The sequence below is a fragment of the Podarcis liolepis genome (assembly GCF_965112155.1).
Source record: "Podarcis liolepis genome assembly, chromosome: 6".
Taxonomy (NCBI): Eukaryota; Metazoa; Chordata; class Lepidosauria; order Squamata; family Lacertidae; genus Podarcis; species Podarcis liolepis.
The window spans coordinates 8,142,838-8,166,335 of record NC_139559.1 but is presented as its reverse complement, the minus strand read 5'-3'; the positions used below and the strand labels follow the sequence as shown (position 1 = coordinate 8,166,335).

The 23,498-nt window shown below is 46.7% G+C and overlaps 1 protein-coding gene across 1 annotated transcript in view; it reads right to left on the bottom strand.

The window, feature by feature from the left end:
• Positions 1-9,470: 9,470 nt before the first annotated feature.
• Positions 9,471-23,498, bottom strand: part of EEF1A2 (eukaryotic translation elongation factor 1 alpha 2) — a 38,587-nt gene continuing 24,559 nt past the window's right edge. The window contains exons 5-8 of the mRNA XM_083507580.1: positions 16,486-16,636; positions 13,193-13,449; positions 11,317-11,551; positions 9,471-9,833 (exon numbers count right to left, since the gene is read on the bottom strand). Of these exons, the coding sequence (XP_083363706.1) occupies positions 9,706-9,833; positions 11,317-11,551; positions 13,193-13,449; positions 16,486-16,636 (771 nt within the window). The 3' untranslated portion in view covers positions 9,471-9,705. The remainder of the gene's footprint in view (positions 9,834-11,316; positions 11,552-13,192; positions 13,450-16,485; positions 16,637-23,498) is intronic.

Genomic DNA, 23,498 nt, shown 5'->3' with positions numbered 1-23,498 from the left:
TGATGGAATGGATGCCGGCCAGTGAATGGAACTTGAATCCTGAAAAGACATGTTGCAAGTTCTCAAGCCTGAGAGATGGGGAGGCACACTGTTCAGGACAGAGCTGTGGGATATGATCCATGAGAGGCCATCAAATACAACATTCCTTGTAATGCTAGAGAAGACATGTGGAGGAATGTTTGGTCCAATCAGTCGAAACTTCCTGTTCCTCCCGGCTGGAGCATCCTTCCTTTGCATGTGATAGAAGGTGGGTGTGGCCTTACCTGTCCAGGTAACAAAAGGACGAGTCATGCAGCACTCTCTTTGACTTCCTTCATCGTTTGACCAGCTTTTAGCTAGGACTGCTCTGCTAGCTTCTCAGCTAGAAGCACTGGGATTATTCCCCCATATGGGGCAGAGCTACATGTACATATTTGTCTGCCTTCAGGGATCCAACTGTGAACTGATGTGAGTAAACTTTTTTATCATCTTTGAATAAGATTGTGGTGTATTTATTCTTTTTAAGAAGGATTCAAGGGAACTTACCAGGAATGTACAATTCAATCTGAGACAGACTGAATTGTTTAATAGTGAGAGGCTCACACGAGCCTGCAACCAGCTATCTGCTGTGCGTGAAAAGAGGAATGTAAACTCTGCTAAGTAAAGGAACTTGCTAGCGCAAGTTAGGAAAGATATTAATAAACAATATATCCTCTCTTGCCACCCTGGACATTCCCACAAGAGCTGCACTCTGTCCACTTTGAGGGATGTTGCTAGATCCAAAACTGTTACTGGGGACTCTGGTATTCAGGAAAATATATTTCCTAGCTACAGCCCTCAACGACAGAAGTCACATAGAAGTTCTGGGCAGCTCCTCTTAAGAGAGAAGCTCACTGGCAAAATGGCAGGCTAGATGTGAAATCTGAACATGAGAAAGACTTTCCTGCACAATGTTTTCTCATGATTCATCTGCTGTCATGGGGAAGGACCAGCTGTCTCTTCTTGGGGGAAAGCTTTCAACCAAGCCGAGAGCAGCTCCCGTCAGGCTTGCAAGTTCCCCTATGGATGTGTGTTAAAATCTGTACAGTGGTACCTCGGGTTAAGAATTTAATTCGTTCTGGAGGTCATTTCTTAACCTGAAACTGTTTTTAACCTGAAGCACCACTTTAGCCAATGGGGCCTCTCGCTGCCACCGCACCGCCACTGTGCGATTTCTGTTCTCATCCTGAAGCAAAGTTCTTAACCCAAGGTGCTATTTCTGGGTTAGCAGAGTCTGTAACCTGAAGCGTCTGTAACCCAAGGTACCACTGTACTGGGAAAACCATAGCTTTAACTATACAGACCTTTGTCGGCAAGGTGATGTCTCCTCTTATGTTGCACTGGGGACATTGAAAGCGGCCTTCTGCTGAGTCAGCCCATTGGTCTACCTACTTTGGCTGGCAGCAGCACTCCATTGTTTCAGGCAGGGTTCTCTCCCAGCCCTCCCTGGAAGTGCTGGGGACTTAAACTGGGGCCTTCTGCATGAAAAACTGATGCTCTACCACTGAGATACCACTGACCCTGAGAGCAGCTAGATATTCTGCACAACAGCTTCTGAGCAGGAGCAGCCCATTCGGGTGGCGAGAGATTGGGTTGTTGGAAAGACGCTTGGTTGTTTCCTTATTTTAGCAGTTCCTGTGCGGCTCAAGGTGGCCTCCAATGATAAAGCAAGCTGAATTTATTTTGAACACACTGGACTATAATGAACTGGTTTGTGGGGAGCAAATTGGAAGCCTAGGCAGGTGTAACCTGAAGTGTCTGTAACCCGAGGTACCACTGTACAAGGAAGAGGGCAGACTAGGGATGCCTTAATGGTCAAGGGCCTGACTGATCTCCCTTAAATGGTGCTCTTGCTCCAAGCAGGTCGAGCTGTAACCTGATGCCTCCATAGCAGTGGAATTTCTGCTTCTCCAAATGGTCTAGATTCAGACTCATGGTGTCTCCATCAGCCAAGTTCCCCCTCCTCCCTGCTCTGCCACTGCTTGCTTTCTTTGCCATCTATTCCAGGAATGGGAAACCTTCAAATCAGGGGCTCAATGTGGCCCTCCAGACATCTCTTCTGTAATAGGTATGAGTTACTTGTGCGTAAACTGGTGCCTTTCTCGGTTAATTTGCCTTGTTAAACCTTTCTGACTGCACAGCCCCTTCTCATGGTGGCTGCCTCAGTCACTGGCAGAATCCGTCAGTCGGCGTTTCTTGAACCTCTTCCAGCATAAAAGTTGTTTGACACCCAGTCTCCTCCTCCTCTCACTGCACAGGAGTCTTCTGCGCAGGGAAGGCGTGGGTAGCAGTGGACCTGGGCTCTCCTCACTGATGTTCAGTGAAGAGTCCTGGAGCCCTCTCTCCACTTCCACCGTCTGCCCCCCTTTATCCCTGGTGTTACGCTGATTGGCTTCCCCCTCTACTGAGCTGTTTCTCCCCCTGCTGCTGGGTCCTTCGCCAGCATCATCTGGGAGCCTCCCCTTCGCCTCTCCCTCCGATGTCAGTTCCCTGACATCTTCTCTCTCCCCCTGAATGCTCCCTGGGCCACATCCCTCATTAGCCCTCCTTCACCCACCCCTCAATTTTTTGCCATTCTTGCATGCCTGGACAGAGAACAGATAGGGGAGCGTGTAGAAGAAAACTAGCCTGCCTTGTTGGCCTGTGGCCCTCAGAAAGGAGCATGGCCAGGATAAAAAAAGTTCCCCATCCCTTATCTAGTCTGATGAAGAGTTCTGGATAACTTAAGTGTTATCCAGTTGTTGATATTGTTGTTAATGTTGTTGATAGATTATAACTGCTGTACTGATTTCTTAGAATATTACTTTTGCTTTCATTGCGATGTTTAATTTTTAGTTTTCGTTAAGAGTGTTCTATAGATTGTAATTGTTTCACTTATTATTTGTTAATTATTCCATACGATTTATGCTGTATTCAGTGTTCTATTATGTTCTATTGTGTTGTTGTTATTCGTTGGTTGTAAGCCGTGCCAGGATTCGTCTGAATGAAAAGCGGCATAGAAAATATAACCAATCGGTACTTCAAAAGCATGCACACTATTTTGCAAAATTTTATCTGGCCTCTTCTTGTTGCTGCTGTTATTACTGTTGTTTTCTTTACCACTTTCTGCATGAATGTCTCAAGGCAATGTTCCAGAGAAGTGGCAAAAAAGAAGAGAGTTTAAAACACACACACACACACACAAAACACCAGATATATTTACAGAACAAAACAACACAAAATAGACCCTGATGGCAGAGACCCGTTCATTCACCTGGGAGAGACTGTCTGAAAAATTGCCTTCAATTGTTTCTGGAAAGTCATATCTTGACAATTGTGCTGTTCAAAAGAAGATAATCGGGCACACTGAAAGCCTGGGCTTCTGAAAGCTTTGGAATTTGCAGGAGAATAACAACAACAACAGATGATGATGGTATTGCCCTAATATGGTTTTTTCTTATGAGCTGGCACAATGAGTTTTCCTTTTTGTGTAATCTGTGTTGGGTGATCCTGAGTATATGACCTCTTCCTTGAAGGATCAAAGCAAAATTCACCCAGGTTCATTCTTTGCAAGAATCTCAACATATGCTAATGAGGTGCCCCCCCCCCCGAAACTGCCCCAAGGATCTGCCAGAGTCCAATATCTTCTCACTGCTGTGAGCAATCTTTTCCCTAGTGCAGTTTTTGTTAGCCTGGTGACCTCTCAATGTTTTGGACTACGACTCCCATGAGCACCAGCTGGCACAGCTGGAGGGTGCCGGGTTGATGACGGTGATGTGTTGGCAGTTCTCAAGTTCCTATTTATACCCACAAGGTGGCACGACGAGTCTTACGACAGCCAACAACAGCTACAAGGGCACCGAGGTGGGGGGAAGCACATCTGTGCACCGACATTGCACAGCGCAGAGCAGATCAACACGTTCTGCCAGCCTGTGTAGACACAATCATACTCGTCTCCTGCTCACTTCATCATAAGAACACAACAGCGTTCAAAGTGTGCGTCGTCACCTTTAAAACCCGGAACATCAAGACTCAGTTATTGCAATGCACGCACCCAAGAATGCCAGAGGAAGCCAAGAGATGTGTTTTGCAACAGCCTGGAGACGGCCAAATTAGGCAGCACCTCATCCCACTCGCATGAGCGCATGGCTGGCTTGCCCCAAGGAATAGCCCCCGTGTGGCTGAAATTTCAGAGGAGACACTTTTGTGCAGAATTTATCGTGCTCTTCTATTCCCAGGATTATGGGAGGTGCATTCTGGTCCAGGGGCTTAGGATTATCTTAAATACACTTCCCAGGATTCCTTGGGAAGGAAACCACAACCGCGATGCCCTTTTCCTCAACACAGTTTAAGAGAAATGCTTTGGTTTCTGCCCCTTGAGATTCATCCTCTCTCTCCTTTGCTCTGAAAACACATTAATTACTGCAGTTATTGATTCCTACAGCTCATCTGTGACTTAAAAGCCTTGCGGGCACATAAAAGGATGGCTTGGTTATCCTTTCATATTTTTAGTATAAAAACTGTTAAAAATTACGCCGGGAGGGGGTTTAATTTTCTGATTCGCTTAAGCGTTAATTACAAAAGGATGGCCAAATGAAGCTAACAGATCAGAGCTAGGCTCTTGTGTAAGATAGAAAGTGGGTTGTTGCTGTTTAGTCATTTAGTCGTGTCCAACTCTTTGTGACCCCCTGGACCAGAGCACGCCAGGCACTCCTGTCTTCCACTGCCTCCCGCAGTTTGGTCAAACTCATGCTGGTAGCTTCGAGAACACTGTCCAGCCATCTCGTCCTCTGTTGCCCCCTTCTCCTTGGGCCCTCAATCTTTCCCAACATCAGGGTCTTTTCCAGGGAGTCTTCTCTTCTCATGAGGTGGAAAAAGTATTGGAGCCTCAGCTTCAGGATCTGTCCTTCCAGTGAGCACTCAGGGCTGATTTCCTTAAGAATGGAAAACCATGGAGAGACCTGGCCTGAACAAAAACATTGGATTCTTATCTCATTATACATGACAAAGCCATTTCTCACCTTCTCACCCCTTGCTTTTTCCTGTAAGACCTATTGCAGTCGTTAAGAGTCAACAGGCTCATCTCAGCTGTCTGCCAATCACCCATTCCCACCACCCTTCTGAGTAATACCCCTCCCCACCTTCTCAGTATATAGAAGGATCTGGCAACTTCTGTTTCAGTGTATCTGAAGAAGTGTGCTTGCACACGAAAGCTCATACCCAGAACTAACTTAGTTGGTCTTTAAGGTGCTACTAGAAGGAATTTTTTTGTTTTAACTATGGCAGACCAACACGGCTACCTATCTGTAACTTAAGAATGGAGAGGTTTGATCTTCTTATAGTCAGAATGGAATTTTGGTGGTTATCTCTGTTAGAATTCCTGCTCCATGATTGCAGTCATAGGATAGTTGTCCATCACATGATGGTGTATGTTTTGACTCCACAGAGTGGGAAGTGACAGAGACAGGATGTTTGTGTTACTGTGTTCCGTGAAGTGGGACTATTGTCCTTTTTCTCTTTGCTGTCTGATGCTAGAGAGGGAGCCATGTTGCAGTGTTCCGTGTGTGTTTATATGAAAATGATTAGCCCAAATGCTGAGTTGCTGAGGTCTGTCACGCGCATGATGCGCAAACTCTGCGGATCCCTAAGTGTGCTGGTGTCGGTTGGCATTGGTCGCTGTGATGTTCGGGCTGAAGAAAGCTTATGAAGCTCCCAGGGGCCCGCGGCTCCGGGGCAGATACTAGCGAGGGGAGGAGGCGCATCGTGCGCCCCGACACTCCCCACTGTGACGGGCGCTGTACTGGCTGTGACGTTGCATGGGGGTGGTGCGTGCGTTAGTCACGCACCGTCCTGACGTCACTTTCCGCCCGCTGTCAGATTGCGGCTCCAGAGATATAATTGTTTTAAATGTTGCAATGGTTTTGCGGCTCCCAGGTTTTTTTTCTTTGGAAACGGGTCCAAGTGGCTCTTTTCGTCTTAAAGGTTGCAGACCCCTGTAAACGATCGACCAGGAGGGAGGGAACATGCCAGTCGGGCATGTGTCTCTGCCAGGGTCCTACTTGAGTGTAGACTGAACTCCTGACTATCTCATCTAAACCACTGCTTGATGCAAGATCTGCAATTATAAGATGCAGCCACAACATTTCGGACAGAGAGCCAGTCAGCCTCTGTTTCAGCGCCTCCAACCTGAAGTGCTTGCTGGGTGATGCAGAAATGCCACACTTATCTTCACCACTGCATACCAGCAGAACCAAATTTGGGTTCCCGTCAGCGCACTGGTTTGCACCATGGCGACTCCCTCCAGGTAAGCAAGTGGCCCACTTTCCGGGAGACTAACACAGCAGTTTTGCCCCCATCCAAGGACCTGCTTCTCTGTTCATCAAACAATGCCATCCCAAGGCAGTCTGTCCTCCTACCATCAGAAAGTTCCTAGAATCATAGAATCATAGAGTTGGAAGAGACCACAAGGGCCATCGAGTCCAACCCCCTGCCAAGCAGGAAACACCATGTTCCTCTTCATGTTTGACCCAAATCTGCTTCTGTTAACACTTTCCCCTGCCCCGCTCTTTTTCCTCTACCCCGGTGTTTCTCAGCCTTGGGTCTCCAGCTGTTTTCGGACTACAATTCCCATCATCCATGAACACTGGCCTCGCTAAGCTAGGGATGATGGGAGTTGTAGTCCAAAAACAGCTGGAGACCCAAGGTTGAGAAACACTGCTCTAACCCAACATGGTGCCCACAACGTCCCCATCCCCGCCTTCCAATACTAGACTGGAAAGAACCAGGGCCTTTTTTTCAGCTGAAACTCATCAGAACTCAGTTCCAGCACCTCTGTTTTCTAGAAAAATAGCACTGGAAAGAACCACTGTACTACAGTCAAAAGAACTGGCTGGTGTGTGTGTGTGTGTGTGTGTGTGTGTGTGTGAGAGAGAGAGAGAGAGAGAGAGAGAGAGAGAGAGAGAGAGACAGACCTATAGACCCCCAAAGATTGCGGTCCTTTGTTTTAACCTATAGCTCAGCTACTAGCATGCTAAGATTAATTAATTAATTAATTGCAGCCCCCCACCAAAAGGTCACCCCCTGGTCCTCCTCTTCCAATACAGTTGTTTCCCCTTTGCCTCCACCTGGTAACATAAAGGTAAGGGCCTCCTGGACGGTTAAGTCCAGTCAAAGGCGACTATGGGGTTGCAGTGCTCATCTCGCTTTCAGGCCGAGGGAGCCGGTTTTTGTCCACAGACAGCTTTCTGGGTCATGTGGCCAGCATGGCTAAACTGCTTCCGGTGCAAAGGAACACCGTGACGGAAGCCAGAGCCCACGGAAATGCCGTTTACCTTCCTGCCGCAGTGGTACCTATTTATCTACTTGCACTGGCGTGCTTTCGAACTGCTAGGTTGGCAGGAGCTGGGACAGAGCAACGGGAGCTCACTCCGTTGCGGAGATTCGAACCGCCGACTTTCCAATCGGCAAGCCCAAGAGGCTCCGTGGTTTAGACCACAGCGCCACCCGCGTCCACCTCCACCTGGATCACCAATGAGATTGCTAAGTTCTGATGCCGACACATGGTTCCTGGCGAGACAGGTCAGGCGGCAGAGGATGGTGGACCCCACCGGGAGCAGAGCTGAGAGAAGATTCCTGCTTGCTTCTGTGGCAGGATGCTAGCAGGTAAAGGGGGGTCAGCCTGGATTTGGGTCAGGCGGGGGTAGGGGGAGATGTGATAGTGCAAGGCAGTCTCACAACCGATGCCGCCAACTCAAGAGTTATCAAACCTTCGGGCTCTTTCGGCTCAACAGAACACAAGGAGGCATCTTGTGGAGGAAGCTAAGGTTTACTCCTCAGTTCCAATTTCTTCCTGTTCAATGGACAGTGTGGTGCAATGGTTAGAGTGCCGCACTAGAACCTGTGAGAGACCAGGGTTCAAATCCCCACTAGGCCATTAAGTTCGGTGGGTGACCTTGGGCCAGATACTGCCTCTCAGACTAGCTAACTCTCAGAGAAAGGTGAGATGCAAATTATTATTTTTTGTAAAAAAATAATTTTGTAAGTTGTGTGTCCTTGTTTCTCCATTTGATCCCTTTGCGTGGTTTTGAATGCTTTGAGTTATTTTATGAATTGCAACTGGCCCTTATCTTTATTGATTATAGTTTAGTAAAAAAAAAAATTGTTAAGTGCAAACTGTTTATTATTTGCTGATATTTAATTTTACCGTTTACTGTTATATTCTAATGGATTGTTGAAGACTGCTTTATTTGATACAAGTTGTCTATTTTGAAGTTATGTTTTTTATTATGACTTTTTGTATTGGATCAGATGATCATTGCTGTTTTGTTGTTTCTTCAGCCTGTAAATTGTCGTTTCTGGTAATATAGGAAGGTGGTGTACAAATTAAACGTGAAATGAAATGAAATAAATAATAAATTCTGTGGGGCAGCCTAAAATTGCTGTAGTAAACATCTAATTAAAGGCACACTTTTTAAAATTCCTTTTTAAAATGGTTAGCATTTTTAGCATTTGAATTATTAGTTTGCTGTCATTACTACTATTTATGTCACGCTCTCATCCCATGAAACTCATTCATCTCATCATAGGCAAGTTAAACAGGTTTTTAAGTATCTTATTTCCAACATCTTTTAAGACCCAGGTGGCAATTTTTGCTGCAGATGCTTGGCAAGTTGCCTAGCAACCACAAGTGATCCCTCCTCTCTCTCAAAACATCCCTCATGTAAATATTTTGGGCCCTGCTGGTCTAACCCAGCTGTAAAATTAGGGAATCAGCTGCTACAACAGCCCGAGGCCAATGTAGCAAAATACAAAAAAACATCGAACAGGGTTCCTCCAGGTGAAGTCAGGTCCTTCAGGGTTTGAGGTGGGTGCCTGATGTTCCATTTGGGGGGGGGGGCCTGGATGGAATTGCAGAATCATAGAATTGGAAGGCACCTGGAGGTTCATGTAATCCACGGGTAGGCAAACTAAGGCCTGGGGGCCGGATCCGGCCCAATCGCCTTCTCAATCCGGCCCACAGACAGTCCGGGAATCAGCGTGGTTTTACATGAGTAGAATGTGTCCTTTTATTTAAAATGCATCTCTGGGATATTTGTGGCGCCTGCCTGGTGTTTTTACATGAGTAGAATGTGTGCTTTTATTTAAAACGCATCTCTGGGTTATTTGTGGGGCATAGGAATTTGTTCATTTATTTTTTTCAAAATATAGTCCAGCCGCCCACAAGGCCTAAGGGACAGTGGACCGCCCCACCCCCCGCTGAAAAGGTTTGCTGACCCCTGTATTAGAATCTTAGAACCGCAGAGCTGGAAGGAACCCAACCCCTTGCGATGCAAGTCTTCCTGGCCAAGTCAGGACTCGAACCCACGACCCCAAGTCTCACGCTCTACCGACTGCTCTTAATAATACTGCCAGCACAAAGAGGTGAAAACGACTCACGGGCAGACTGGCCCAACCGCACAAACGACACCCCCACGTTTTCGCTGTGGATGTTGTATACCAGTTTTATTGGTAAAATTTGAACACAAAGCCTCACGGACGCCGGGACATGCTTTTCCTTTTAAAGAATTTCCACTGGACTTTAATGGTGAGCATCCAGTCGTTGACATACAGACTCTTACAAGCGGATGTGCACGCATGCCCCTCGGGGAGAAGGTGGCGGCATCCCGGCTGCGGGGATGGTTTCTGCGCGAGGCACTGGGCACCTACGATTCATTTGCCAGCCTTCTGGGCCTTCTGGGCCGATTTGGTGACCTTGCCGGCGCCGCCGCTCTTCTTCTCCACGTTCTTGATGACGCCCACGGCCACGGTCTGCCGCATGTCGCGCACGGCAAAGCGCCCTGCATGGGGCACACGAAGGGTTAAGAGTGAGAGGCTGGGCGGAGGACGAGGGCACTTCCTGCTAATGCCACAGAGCCTACGGCGCTCTACTGCCCTCTTGTGGCAAAATGCGGCCGTGCAGATCTCGTTATTATTACTATTATTGTTGTTGCTGCCGCTGCTGTTATATATTTATTTAACCCGCAACAGGGTCTTCTCAAGGCAGGTGTACAGATAAAAATAAGAACAGCTAAAAACATAAGGGGTAAACAATGGTTAAAAAACGATTAAGCGTTGATAGAATCAAAACTATTGAAAAGGAAAATAGAAATAAAACAAGGATAAAATGCTAAAAATGTATGTAATATTGAGCAGCAAATAAGTGTGGGTAGTGAGACAAAAGGACAGTGAGGTGGGAATTCAACTTTTAAATTCATATGAAATTTGAATTCATTTGATGTTAAGTTTGCTTAAAAAAATGAAAAGGAATAAAAATTGGCAAAAATGTAACATAGAATCAAAACGATCTATTTAAATACATTAAAACCATGCAATCATAGAATCGTGGCGTAGTTATCTTTTGCAGTTATCTTTTGCCCAGTGTAGGGCTTGAACCCACGACCCTGCGATTAAGTATCTCATGCTCTACCAACTGAGCTATCTCTGTATTTTGTATATTTATACTTTGATGTTTTGAATGTTTGCTCTAAGCCAGCCTTTCTCAACCTGTGGGTCCCCAGATGTTGTCGAACTACAACTCCCATCACCCCTAGCTAGCAAGTCCAGAGCTTAGGGATGATGGGAGTTGTAGTCCGACAACATCTGGGGACCCACAGGTTGAGAACCGCTGCTTCTGGGGACAGCTCATTGTGGAAAAGTGGCAGCTAAGTAAGCATCCATCCATCCATCGTAGCTCTAATACAGAGAGAATGCAAGTGGCAGAACACATAAGCAGAGAGCAGAAAGCACAGCTCCCTTTTTAGGTCTAACAGCCTGGCTAAAATATATGCCTTCTTCAATGGAGTGGGTGAGTCAATTCTGCTCAAAAGGTGTCTGCAGTAGCCATTGGAGAATTCCAAGTTTTCTTCCAAAAAAAAAAAAAGGAACTTGCTGTGATTAAGAAAAGGGAACCCCTTTCCCAAATTGCCCTAAGCTGCTCTTTAAAGCCTCCCACCTTCAGAAATTAAAAAGGCAGCATGGATACGCTTCCAAAGGACTTTCAAACAGCCCAATGCTGCGCTTTGAAGCCCCAATAATCGGGGCTTCAAAGCGCAGCATTGCCCAACGTCACAGTGCCATTAGGTGATTGGCAGGTGGGCGAGCCATTCAGCCGTCAAATCTGCCCCACTAGAGGTAGGGCAATTAAGATATGGGCCATAGAAGGTTCCCTCCTGCTCCTAGGTCTATCTTACATCAGAGTTTCTGGGCATCTAGCCGTTTAGCTTGAAAGAGCCCCCCGTCACCCAACTTGGTAGGCATCTGAGGGAAAGATGAAGTTCTCACCCAGGGGTGGGTACTGGGAGAAGCTCTCCACACACATGGGCTTCCCCGGGATCATCTCCACAATCGCGGCATCCCCCGATTTCAAGGATTTCGGGTTGTCCTCCAGCTTCTTGCCGGAACGCCGGTCAATCTTCTCCTTCAGCTCGGCGAATTTGCAAGCGATGTGGGCAGTGTGGCAGTCAATGACGGGGGAATATCCAGCGCTGATCTGGCCGGGGTGGTTCAAGATGATCACCTAAGCCGTGCAACAGAACGAGAGAAGGACTCAGGCCGGAACAAATTCGGGAAGGGCATGGGATGACCACGGCAACTTTCTGGCTTTCCTAGCTGGGCAACGCTGCTCCCTTGTGGAAGGCTGCTGAAAAGGCAGCCGCTTCTAGCTACTGCATTCTGGAAAATGGGCTCCTGCAGACTGGCGGCATTTTGCAGAAGGGATTCAAGTGCACTTTCGGAAACTAAAGGTGCATCTATATTCCCGTTTATCCCATGATTTCTGAGAGGGTCCCCCCCCCCAAGGAAAACCAGCAGTTTACTTCTGAATCAGAACAAATGCCAGTCTGCAGGAAACCCAGTTGCTGTTTGTTCCAGTTCATCAGCAAACAGCAGGTTTTCTGGACAAAAGCGGTGGGTCAAAAAAAAAAAACCTTGAACCTGTGACTTGAAATCACAAGATGAACAAAAGTGTGGATGGGAGAAGCCGTACTTTCGCACAATTAAAGCAGATGACATCGCTCTGTCACCCTACTGGGAAAAATCCACCCTAAAAGAGAAATGAACCACTTGCTGTTAGGAAAGTGACAGGGAGATGAATTTGAACAAACTGGAAAACAAAAAAATACCCTGAAATACTCTCCGGTTTGGCTAATACCAGAAACTAGGGCAGGAGTAATCAGCGTGGTGTTTTCCAAATGTTGATGACTACAACTCCCATCATTCTTGAGCACTGGGCATGCTGGCTAAGGCTAAAGGAACATGCAGTCCACAACAGCGGGAAGGCACTGGCCCTCCTCTCCACTTGGAGGGTCTTACCTTTGCATTATCACTTTCCTTTTAGTCTGAATCTGGCTTTCAAGTGATTAAAATGGCTTAGCCAAATAAATCTAAATAGCTACATGCCTTGCAAAACATTCCACGAAGGGGCATATTGAAGGGAGAATTTACTTTTCCGTGGGATAGGTTATAAATTTAATGAGCAACAGCCTGGCATTCTTTGTGAGGAGGAAAACTGGCCTTTAACAAGGGTGCTCCGTGACCCTTCCATCAAAAGTCACTGAATGAGAGACTACTGATTCGTCGTCAGTCCTACAGACTAATCAGGAGACAAATTAAAACCTAGCCCCAGAGCTAAAGAACTACAGTGGTACCTCTGGTTGCGAACGGGATCAGTTCCGGAGGCCCGTTCGCAACATGAAAAGAGCACAACCCGCAGCGGCACGTCTGCGCACATGCGGGTTGCGATTCATCGCTTCTGCGCATGGCGTCATTTTGCGCTTCTACGCATGCGGTGAAACCCAGAAGTAACCCTTTCCGGTACTTCCAGGTTGCCGCGGGACGTAACCTGAAAGAACGTAGCATGAAGCGGACGTAACATGAGGTATGACTGTACGTTTTAGGCTTTCACCGGGCTTCACTCCTAGCCCAGCTAAGTGGGTGCAGGATCGCGCCTTTAGCAATTTAACCGCACCAAGCAAACTATTTAAAGCTGGCATCCGGCTACGCGACTTCTGCAGAATAAAATCTCAGGGCTCTTGGTTAATGCTGCGTCTTCCTCTAGCGTCACGGGCAGGACAGAGGTCTGCATCACGCAAACGGCCGCAGAAGCTGTGATACGACGGCAAAGGCTTTCAAAATGGCTGCCGCCTCGCTTTCTGCTGACCTGAGAAGTGAACTGGGCCGCCTCCTGAGGCGGGTCGGATTTGCTGTCGCCGCAGACGTTGCCGCGGCGGATGTCCTTGACGGATACGTTCTTGACGTTGAAGCCAACGTTGTCCCCTGGCAGCGCCTCGCTCAGGGCCTCGTGGTGCATCTCAACCGACTTCACCTCTGTGGTGATGTTGACGGGAGCGAAAGTGACCACCATGCCGGGTCTCAGGATCCCCGTCTCCACGCGGCCCACGGGGACGGTCCCGATTCCTGCGGAGGGGTAAAGAGGGCAGCGGGAAACATGCAATGAAACGCAATCCTCAAAACGCAATCCTCGGCAGCCAAGCCACTCCGGGTGGCTTCCAACAGAACACTAAAATATAATAACCTATTAAACATTAAAAGCTTCCCTCAACAAACTGCCTTCAGATGTCTTCTAAAAGTCTGGTAGTTGTTTTCCTCTTTGACATCTGGTGGGAGGGTGTTCCACAGGGCGGGTGCCACTACCAAGAAGGCCCTCTGCCTGGTTCCCTATAACTTGGCTTCTTGCAGTGAGGGAACCGCCAGAAGGCCCTCAGCACTGGACCTCAGTGTCTGGGCAGAATAATGGGGGTGGAGACACTCCTCCAGGTATACTGGACCGAGGCCGTTTAGGGCTTTAAAGGTCAGCACCAACACTTTGAATTGTGCTCGGAAACGTACTGGGAGCCAGTGTAGGTCTTTCAAGACTGATGTTATGTGGTCTCAGAGGCCACTCCCAATCACCAGTCTAGCTGCCGCATTCTGGATTAGTTGTAGTTTCCGGGTCACCTTCAAAGGTAGCCCCACGTAGAGCGCATTGCAGTAGTCCAAGCGAGAGATAACTATGACGCCACTTCACATCGCTATGGCTTCCCCCCAAGAGATTCTGGGAGCTGTTGTTTGTTCCGGGTGCCGAGAGTTGTCAGGAAACCCCCTGGCGCCCTCACAAAGCTACGGTTACGAGGGTGCTCTGAAAACTGTAGTTCTGAAAGGGGAGCAGGGCGTCTCCTAACAACTGTCAACATCCTCAACATACTACAGTTCCCAGAATCCTTTGGGGAAAGTGGTGACTGTTGAAAGTGTTATCATAGCAGTTTAAATGAATGGTGTGGACATGGCTGAAGAGGAACTGCAAGAGTTTAGCACTGGATATGAGGAGGAATTAAAAAACCTTTTAATGAGGGTGAAAGAGGAGAGTGCAAAATATGGTCTGAAGCTCAACATCGAAAAAACGAAGATAATGGCCACTGGGCCCATCACCTCCTGGCAAATAGAAGGGGAAGAAATGGAGGCAGTGAGAGATTTTACTTTCTTGGGTTCCGTGATCATTGCAGATGGTGAGAGCAGTCACGAAATTAAAAGACGCCTGCTTCTTGGGAGAAAAGCAATGACAAACCTAGACAGCATCTTAAAAAGCAGAGACATCACCTTTCCAACAAAGGCCCGTATAGTTATAGCGATAGTTTTCCCAGTAGTGATGTATGGAAGTGAGAGCTGGACCATAAAGAAGGCTGATCGCCGAAGAATTGATGCTTTTGAATTGTAGTGCTGGAGGAGACTCTTAAGAGTCCCATGGACTGCAAAAAGATCAAATCTATCCATTCTGAAGGAAATCAGCCCTAAGTGCTCACTGGAAGGACAGATCCTGAAGCTGAGGCTCCAATACTTTGGCCACCTCATGAGAAGAGAAGACTCCCTGGAAAAGACCCTGATGCTGGGAAAGATGGAGGGCACGAGAAGGGGACGACAGAGGACGAGATGGTGGGACAGTGTTCTCGAAGCTACCAGCATGAGTTTGACCAAACTGTGGGAGGCTGTGGAAGACAGGAGTGCCTGGCGTGCTCTGGTCCAGGGGGTCACAAGGAGTCAGACATGACTAAACGACTAAACAACAACAGCACTGGATAGAACATCGGACAACTTAAAGACACACACCTATTGGGAAAGCATAGGAAACTGCAGGCCCGGAGACAATTCTGTCAATTTCAGCTGCGTATAACTGACAGCACAGGACTCTGCAGCCCCTTTCATGGAAAGGCTGGAGATGTTTTATATTCTGGTCTGTATTTTGGTGATTTCATGGTTGTTAAAGAACCATGCCACCTGCTGTCGCAGTTTAATGCTGCTAACTCCTTTTTTGAATGGCTGTTTTTAAATTTTGTCTTTTTTATGTTGTAGTTTGTGTTATAAGCCACTTTGGGGGAGGGGAGAGAATATATGGTATGCCTTCCTAAGGTGGGCTACAACCAACCAATCAATGCACTCCAGCGTTAAATGACATTTAATACAGCAGTAAAATGGGTGTACTCTGCACCCTAAAAATAATTTAAGCCGCACATAAATGTCTTAAATAAATTAAAAAGAATCGAACACCGCAGCAACTCTACCAATGCTAGGAGGTTTTGCAAGCGACAGGTTTTTCAAAGAGGCTGCAATATTATTATTTGTGAAATGTATCTTGAAGTGTGAAATCATCTGAAGGAGCTTGTGAGTGACCTTCGGCAAATGAACTTAGAAATGCAAAGCGTTGAGACAAGGACAACAGAGACTTTAAAAAAGACTGGGAGCCGTTTATGATGCATCTACAGAAATATTGTAAAGAAGTGGACTCACTAGCAGGGTTTGAGTAAACACAATTAAGAAATCAAGTATAAAAGTTAATATGTGATAACTGGAAAATAACAAAGTGCAGGATGTAATTGGAAAAATATGATATAAAAAAATAGGAAGATAAGAAGATTTAAGTTAAAGATTACAAAATTAAGGTAGAATAATAATAATAAAAGCAGGAAAAGAAAAATATTTTAAAAAAACCAGAAGAGGAGGTTGAGGGAAGTTGGGGGGGGGGGGAGAGAGAGATTGAGATTTATATGTTTTTTTGTGATAATGGTGACTGTGTTGAATATAAAATTGTAAAACTTAATAATATATATATATATAAAAAGAAATGTGAAGTGTTGGACAGTAGAATAGAGAAGTGTCTTTTTCATGCCTCTCGTTTCCCATTTTTTAGCATGTTCATCGCTGCCATTTCAAACCTGCTTCCACAATTATGAGGATGAGAAACTGACTTCTTGCCAAAACTGAACGGTCAGGGCATCTTCAGGCGACAGGCACAATTGCTACATACCTTGCCATCTATAATGCACACAGGTAAATGCCGGTGTCGGCAATCAAATCCTCTTCTCTTCCTGTCGCTTAGACTACAAAAGCGGATTACTGCCTGGAAATCCGCCTAGCTAAGCAAGGGCACCTGTCTACCTGCCAGGAAAGCTCTGGACTCACCTCCGATCTTGTAGACATCTTGAAGGGGCAGGCGCAGAGGCTTATCTGTGGGGCGGGTGGGGGGCAGGATGGTATCCAGAGCTTCCAGCAGCGACACTCCACTGGCGTTTCCTTCCTTGCGCTCCACTTTCCAGCCTTTGAACCAAGGCATCTGCAAAACAAAATGGCGGGAGTGTGGATCCAGTGGGCTGTGAGGAAGGATCTGTTGGCACATCAGAACACCTTCACCCAGCCGTATGAATTTCTCCCTCATCACAAGGGCAGGGACTGAAGGATACAATCCTTCCTTTGCTTCCCAGAGCAATTTGAGATGATTTTATTTTAATTTAATTTATTTACACACACACACACACACACACACACTTACACATATTCCCCAGCCACTCTGGGCAGCTCCCAACAGAATATGAATAAATATTAATAAAAAAGCAATAAAACATCAAACATTAAAACTTCCCCAAACAGTTAAAGAAACCTTGTGGATGGAGGAGTGTTAACATATATAAAATTGTACATATGGTTGATTTGAATATGTTATTATTGATTATGTATACCCAATGTATCAGCCGTCGGGGGGGGGGGGGTTCACTGTTTGTGTTTTGGTTGTTGGTATAAAAGAAACAAAAAAAACCTTCCCCAAACAGGGCTGCCTTCAGATGTCTTCTAAAAGTCAGGTAGTTGTATATTTCCTTGACATCTGATGGGAGGGTGTTCCACAGGGTGGGCGCCACCACTGAGAAGGCCCTCTGCCTGGTTCCCTGTAACCTCACTTCTTGCAGGGAGGGAACTGCCAGAAGGCCCTCAGAGCTGGACCTCAGTGTCCGGGCTGAACGATGGAGGTGGAGACACTCCTTCAGGATTACTGGGCCGAGGCTGGGGACTCTGAATATTATTTTCTGCTGAATGCAGCTGTTATGGACAGACCAGTCTTCAATAAGGGTAAAGGTAAAAGAACCCTGTCCAGTCGCGAACGACTCTGGGGTTGCGGCGCTCATCTCGCTTTACTGGCCAAGGGAGCCGGTGTACAGCTTCCGGGTCATGTGGCCAGCAGGACTAAGCCGCCTCTGGCGAAACAGAGCAGCGCACGGAAACGCCGTTTACCTTCCCGCCGGAGCAGTACCTATTTATCTACTTTGACGTGCCTTCGAACTGCTAGGTTGGCAGGAGCAGGGACCGCGCAACGGGAGCTCACCCCTTTGCGGGGATTTGAACCGCCGACCTTCTGATCAGCAAGCCCTAGGGTCTGTGGTTTAACCCACAGCGCCAGCCGCGTCCCTGGAGGTTCCGTTTACCTACTCTGAAATTTAAATGTACATTGTTTTATCAAATCCCCTAACAAATTTAGCAATTGCAAGTGTGTGAGAGAGACAGTAGTTAGAAGTCACCCACTCACTGATTTTCTACATCTTTAAAGGTGACTTCATTTTGAAACTGCTGTGGACATCCCCTCCCGCATTTTCCTAGCCACCAATACTGTCTGTCTTGCATCCAAGCCATGTCCTGTATTCCCTGAAGGAGGTCACAAAGCATTAGCCCAGCTGTGCAGAACCGTCAAGAGGATTCACAGAAACTAATCTCCGCCAACACACCAACGCTGACTTGCTGAATTTCAAGGTGGTCACATGACAGGCTCAGAGGGTCACCTGACTAGCTTCTGCATTAAGGAAGAAGCCCCAGCCCAGCCAGGAGAAGGAAAGGGAATATAAAGAGATCTGGAGGGTAGAAAGAGAAGAGGAAAGAACAGGACCTCCACGTTTCTGAAAAGAAATGCTATTCAGGAAAACAGAGCGTCTGTCTGAGCAGCGAAAGACAACACCACGCAGGCAAAATTCAGTAGCGAAATCACTTTTGCAAGTTACGCATCACAAAACCTGAACACTTTGACCTGCGCAGGTTATGCACATAAAGCCAATTTGCACGTGTCACCTTATTATGTATAATTTATTCTGCACCCCATTTCCTTCACTCTCGCTTTCCCACCAGCTTCTGAGGCAATCTGCAAGGAAAATTCAAGCTTATCCCTGCGGTTGTAAGGGCTAAGACGCTGCATTTTTAAAACACCGAAAGGAGACGTACTGAAGCCACTGGATTTTACATCTAACGCCAAATTCTCCATTTGTTCATGGGACTGTGGAATCGCAGGAAATATGCCCTCTTCGACCAGTGATGGCCAAACTTGGCCCTCCAGCTGTTTTTGGGACTACAATTCCCATCAGCCCTGACCACTGGTCCTGTTAGCTGCGGATGATGGGAGTTGTAGTCCAAAAACAGCTGGAGGGCCATGTTTGGCCATCACTGCTCTTAGGCCAATTCTACAGCCTGCGTTTGAAGTGAGGGGAACGCTCTCAGATGCAACACAAAACACCCCGAGGAACAGATTTTCAGTGGCGATGCAAGGAATCATCCTTATTTGCTACTGAGGACCACTGTGAGCTGGCAAGGCCCTGGTTCAAATCTCTTTTGAACTCATTAAGCGGCAAGACACTAACTTCTTTAATCTCAGCCCTGCCTTTAGTTTGTATTAATGCACCTGTTATAGCGGTCTGCCTTATAAGGTTGTTGTTGAAAGCGGCTAAGATGATGTATGTGAACTGCTTTGAGCACACAGGAAAAGCTCTATAGAGCACTAAGCATAATAATCTCTTACAGAAATTTAACCAAGCAATTCTCTATTTATTTGCTCTTACAATCTACTTTTCCTCAAAAGAGTTGAACATAGACTACATGCGCCGCTGCCACCGACAATTTTTACCCTCAACACCCCTGGAAGTTTAGTTAGGCTGAGATACCGTGGGTGGCCCGAGGTCAGCCAGTGAACTTCATGGCTGGCTAAGGATTTGAACCCAGATCTGCCCAGTCCTAGGCCACAGTCACACCATACATACATAATTTTGTTTGTATGCCGCCTTTCCAAAGTTCAAACCACGCTCAAGGCAGCTTACAACACAAAAAAGACACATAAACACAACGTAACGAAAGCAGCCATAAGCAATAAATAAATGTTATGTACTAAGTTGAATAGGATCCAAACTGCAGCAGTCTGATTGGTCCTAGAACAATAGGATCCAAAATGCAGCAGTCTGATTGGTCCTAGAACAATAGGATTCAGAATGCAGCAGTCTGATTGGTCCTAGAACAATGCAGCAGTATGATTGGTTGGCAGGAACCACCCAATCCTGCTCCAGATAGAAGTGAATCCACAACCTGATTGGCTTACAGTAGAATTCCGAAATTAGCCAATCATGTGCAGCCCATTGTGTAAATAATGTATATAAAGCAGATACTGTGAGGGGACTTCCATTCATTCCTCCTCACCACTATGAGCTGAATAAAGAGCATGAAATCACTTTGCGACTCTGAGTATATTTCAATAAAACATCAAAAAAATGCACAAAGGAACTGAACAATTTCCACGTAAATTGTAAGATCTAAAACAGAGATACAAAAAGTTAGCATCTACTCTAAAGTCCTGGCTTGCTCCCCAAAGAATTATGGGGAATGTAGTTTGTCCAGGGTGCTGAGTGTTGTAAGGAGACACCTATTCCCCTTTTCCCACAAAGGCTCTCTAGCGCAATTATCTGAAAGACATCCTCCTTCCTTTTAAAGACGCGTGAAATATACTCGGAGTCGAGAGTGGATTTCATGCTCTTTATTCAGCTCATAGTGGTGAGGAGGAATGGAAGTTCCCCCAGAATGTCTGCTTTATATACATTATTTACACAATGGGCCCCACGTGACAGGCTAATTCCGGAATTCTCCTGTAGGCCAATCAGGTTGCGGATTCACTTCCACCTGGAGCTGGATTGGGTGGCTCCTGTGGACCAATCAGACTGCTGCATTCTGGGTCCTATTGTTCTAGGACAATCAGATTGCTGCATTCTGAATCCTATTGTTCTAGGACCAATCAGACTGCTGCCTTTTGGATCCTATTCAACTCAGTACATAACAATGCATGTGAAAATCAGTGAAGGGGAAGCTCTTGGTACTGCCACTGCCTTCTGATGTTTTTGGGGAGGTGACAGTCCAGCAGAGGTCACACTCTCAGGACCGCAATCCCCCAAGGACCACCTCTCCCCATATGAACCAACCCAGACCCCGATATTATCATTTGAGGCCCTTCTTCATGTGCCCCCTCCACAAGAGGTCTGAAGGGTGGCAACACAAGAACAGGGCCTCATCTGTGGTGGCTCCCTGTATCTGGAATGCTCTCCCCAAGGAGGCTCGCCTGGCGCCTTCATTACATATCTTTAGGCACCAGGTCAAAACTTCCCTCTTTAGGCCTTAGGCCTTTAACTATCTGTGTGGCCTTTTAGAAATAGACAGGATGCTTTCAATGTATTCCTTTTTCCTCTCGGTTTCATGTAACTATTTTTGGGGGGCGGGGGTGTCTGTTTATGCACTTTAGGCCCCACCCTATTCTCCTGAATGTGATCTGTTTTGACTTGACATATTTTTAAGTTGCTGGGACCCTCACGGAAAAGGGCAAGTAAAAAAATGTAATTATTAAATTTCGGCAAGCCCGGAGACTCACAAACGTTGGAGGAACTGAAAACTGTGAGAAGCTGCGGAGTTCCAAACTGATGCAGAGAATAAAACAGCTTACTAGGGAAATGCTGAAGTCGACCTTTGGGGCGCCTCAGGGTCAATTTTTTACGGTAGCCCAAATCTCAGTTGCACGGGTGTATGTATATATATCTCAATTTTAAATCATGAGCTATTGCTGCTATCTGCTCCAGTTGTATACAGTGGTACCTCAGGTTACATACGCTTCAGGTTACAGACGCTTCAGGTTACAGACTCTGCTAATCCAGAAATCGTGCTTCAGGTTAAGAACTTTGCTTCAGGATAAGAACAGAAATCGTGCTCCGGCGGCGCGGTGGCAGCAGGAGGCCCCATTAGCTAAAGTGGTGCTTCAGGCTAAGAACAGTTTCAGGTTAAGAATGGACCTCCGAAACGAATTAAGTACTTAACCCGAGGTACCACTGTATTTTGTCTTTATGAACGCTGTTTTTATTGTGTTATGTGAGCTGGTCTTTGACTGCAATAAATGATCTAGCATCTAGCAAACTGATGCAGGAACAAGAGCAAGACAGAGTGATCACTCTGTAATAATAATAATAATAATAATAATAATAATAATAATAATATTAATATTATTTATACCCCGCCCATCTGGCTGGGCCTCCCCAGCCACTCTGGGCGGCTTCCATAGAAACCAAAAATACAATAAAATATCACACGTTAAAAACTTCCGTGAAGAGGGCTGCCTTAAGATGTCTTCTGAATGTCAGGTAGTTGTTTATCGCTTTGACATCTGGTGGGAGGGCGTTCCACAGGGCGGGCGCCACTACCGAGAAGGCCCTCTGCCTGGTTCCCTGTAGCTTTGCTTCTCGCCAGAAGGCCCTCGGCGCTGGACATCAGTGTCCAGGCAGAATGATGGGGGTGGAGACGCTCCTTCAGGTATACTGGACCGAGGCCGTTTAGGGCTTTAAAGGTCAGCACCAACACTTTGAATCGTGCTCGGAAACAAAACAAAGCCCCAGTTCATACTTTTCAAAATCCCCCCCCCCACCCCCAAAAAATGTGGAGCCATCTCATGGCTATATCCACATGATGCCCCAGTCCTCCAGAAGGCCCTCACATGCCTGTTCTTTCCCTAAAAAGAGAGGAAAGGAATTCCTTCCCAGGAATTGGACATCGATGCGGATGCCTCAGCACAATACAGTGGTACCTCGGTTTTCGAGCGTCTTGGAAGCCAAACATCTCAGAACCCCAAATGCTTCCGTTTTTGAACGCACCTCAGAAGTCGGACAGTTTCCGCTGCATCCTCCCCCCCCCCCATTTTCTCCATTGACTTTGTAAACCACCCTCTGCGCCTCAGTTGTCAAACGTTTTGGAAGTCGGACGGTCTTCCGGAACGGATTGCGTTCAACAACTGAGGTACCCAATGCAACTGCAGTGATGGGTCAGTTGTAGAGGCGGACATTATCTATCTATCCATTTTGGTTTCTCTCAATTTCCCACTCTGATTTTGAGCTCCCCACATTTCTGCATAGCTGTCAACATTTCCCTTTTTTTTAAGGGAAATTCCCTTATTCAGAATAGGATTCCTCGCAAGAAATGGGAAAAGTTGACAGCTATGCATTTCTGCATCCTCGCAAAATATCTGTCAGGTTTTGTGAGCATTCCTCCTCCTAACATAGGTGGTTCTGCTGCATCTAAAAGTTCTGGGAACCAGATTGTAGGGATTCTCAGCTTTCAACCACAAGCCCAGCAACGCCGCACTAGACACAGATTTGCAACGACGTACTGCTGCCCTGTCTCGCTTGACCTCCATATTTAGGAAGTATAAATTCCAAAATGACGTCACCCTGTTTTCCCCAAACCTATTTTCAATTAGATTGTTCAGTGTCATCTCTCCAGCACTGGCAGCTGCCGACATTCAGCTGTCTGGGCTTTGGGTACGCTGATTAAAATAATTGGCTAAAAAAGCTTTTAACAGGCAGTGGCAAACGATTACTTGTTTGGTTTGCAGAGTGCTACGCGACCGGCACTGGGCCTGCCCTCACAATAACTCTGAACTCATCCACCATTATTCCCATTTTACAGACATTGCAACTGAGGCCGAGGGGAGCAGCCGGACAGAAGCTTCTTCCGCTCCCAGATACTACCCAGAATAAAGGCTGTGTGGTCATCAGAATAATCATCTTTCACATCATAGTATTTAAGTAGCTATTTAAGCCTCCTTTAGTGGAGAAAGGGGCTCTCTCTGATGCTCGGATTAATGCACTAGTTTTACTGGTATGCAAACTGCTCTGGGAACCTTTTCCAGCTGAATAGCAGGATTTTTCGGCTGTGGCTCCGATCTGCTGGAACGCTCTGTCACAAGAGACTAGGGCCCTGCGGGACTTGACATCTTTCCGCAGGGCCTGCAAGACAGAGCTGTTCCACCAGGCCTTTGACCAGGGCACAATCCTCACAGAGCCCAATGGTTGCCATTAATCTGATTTGAA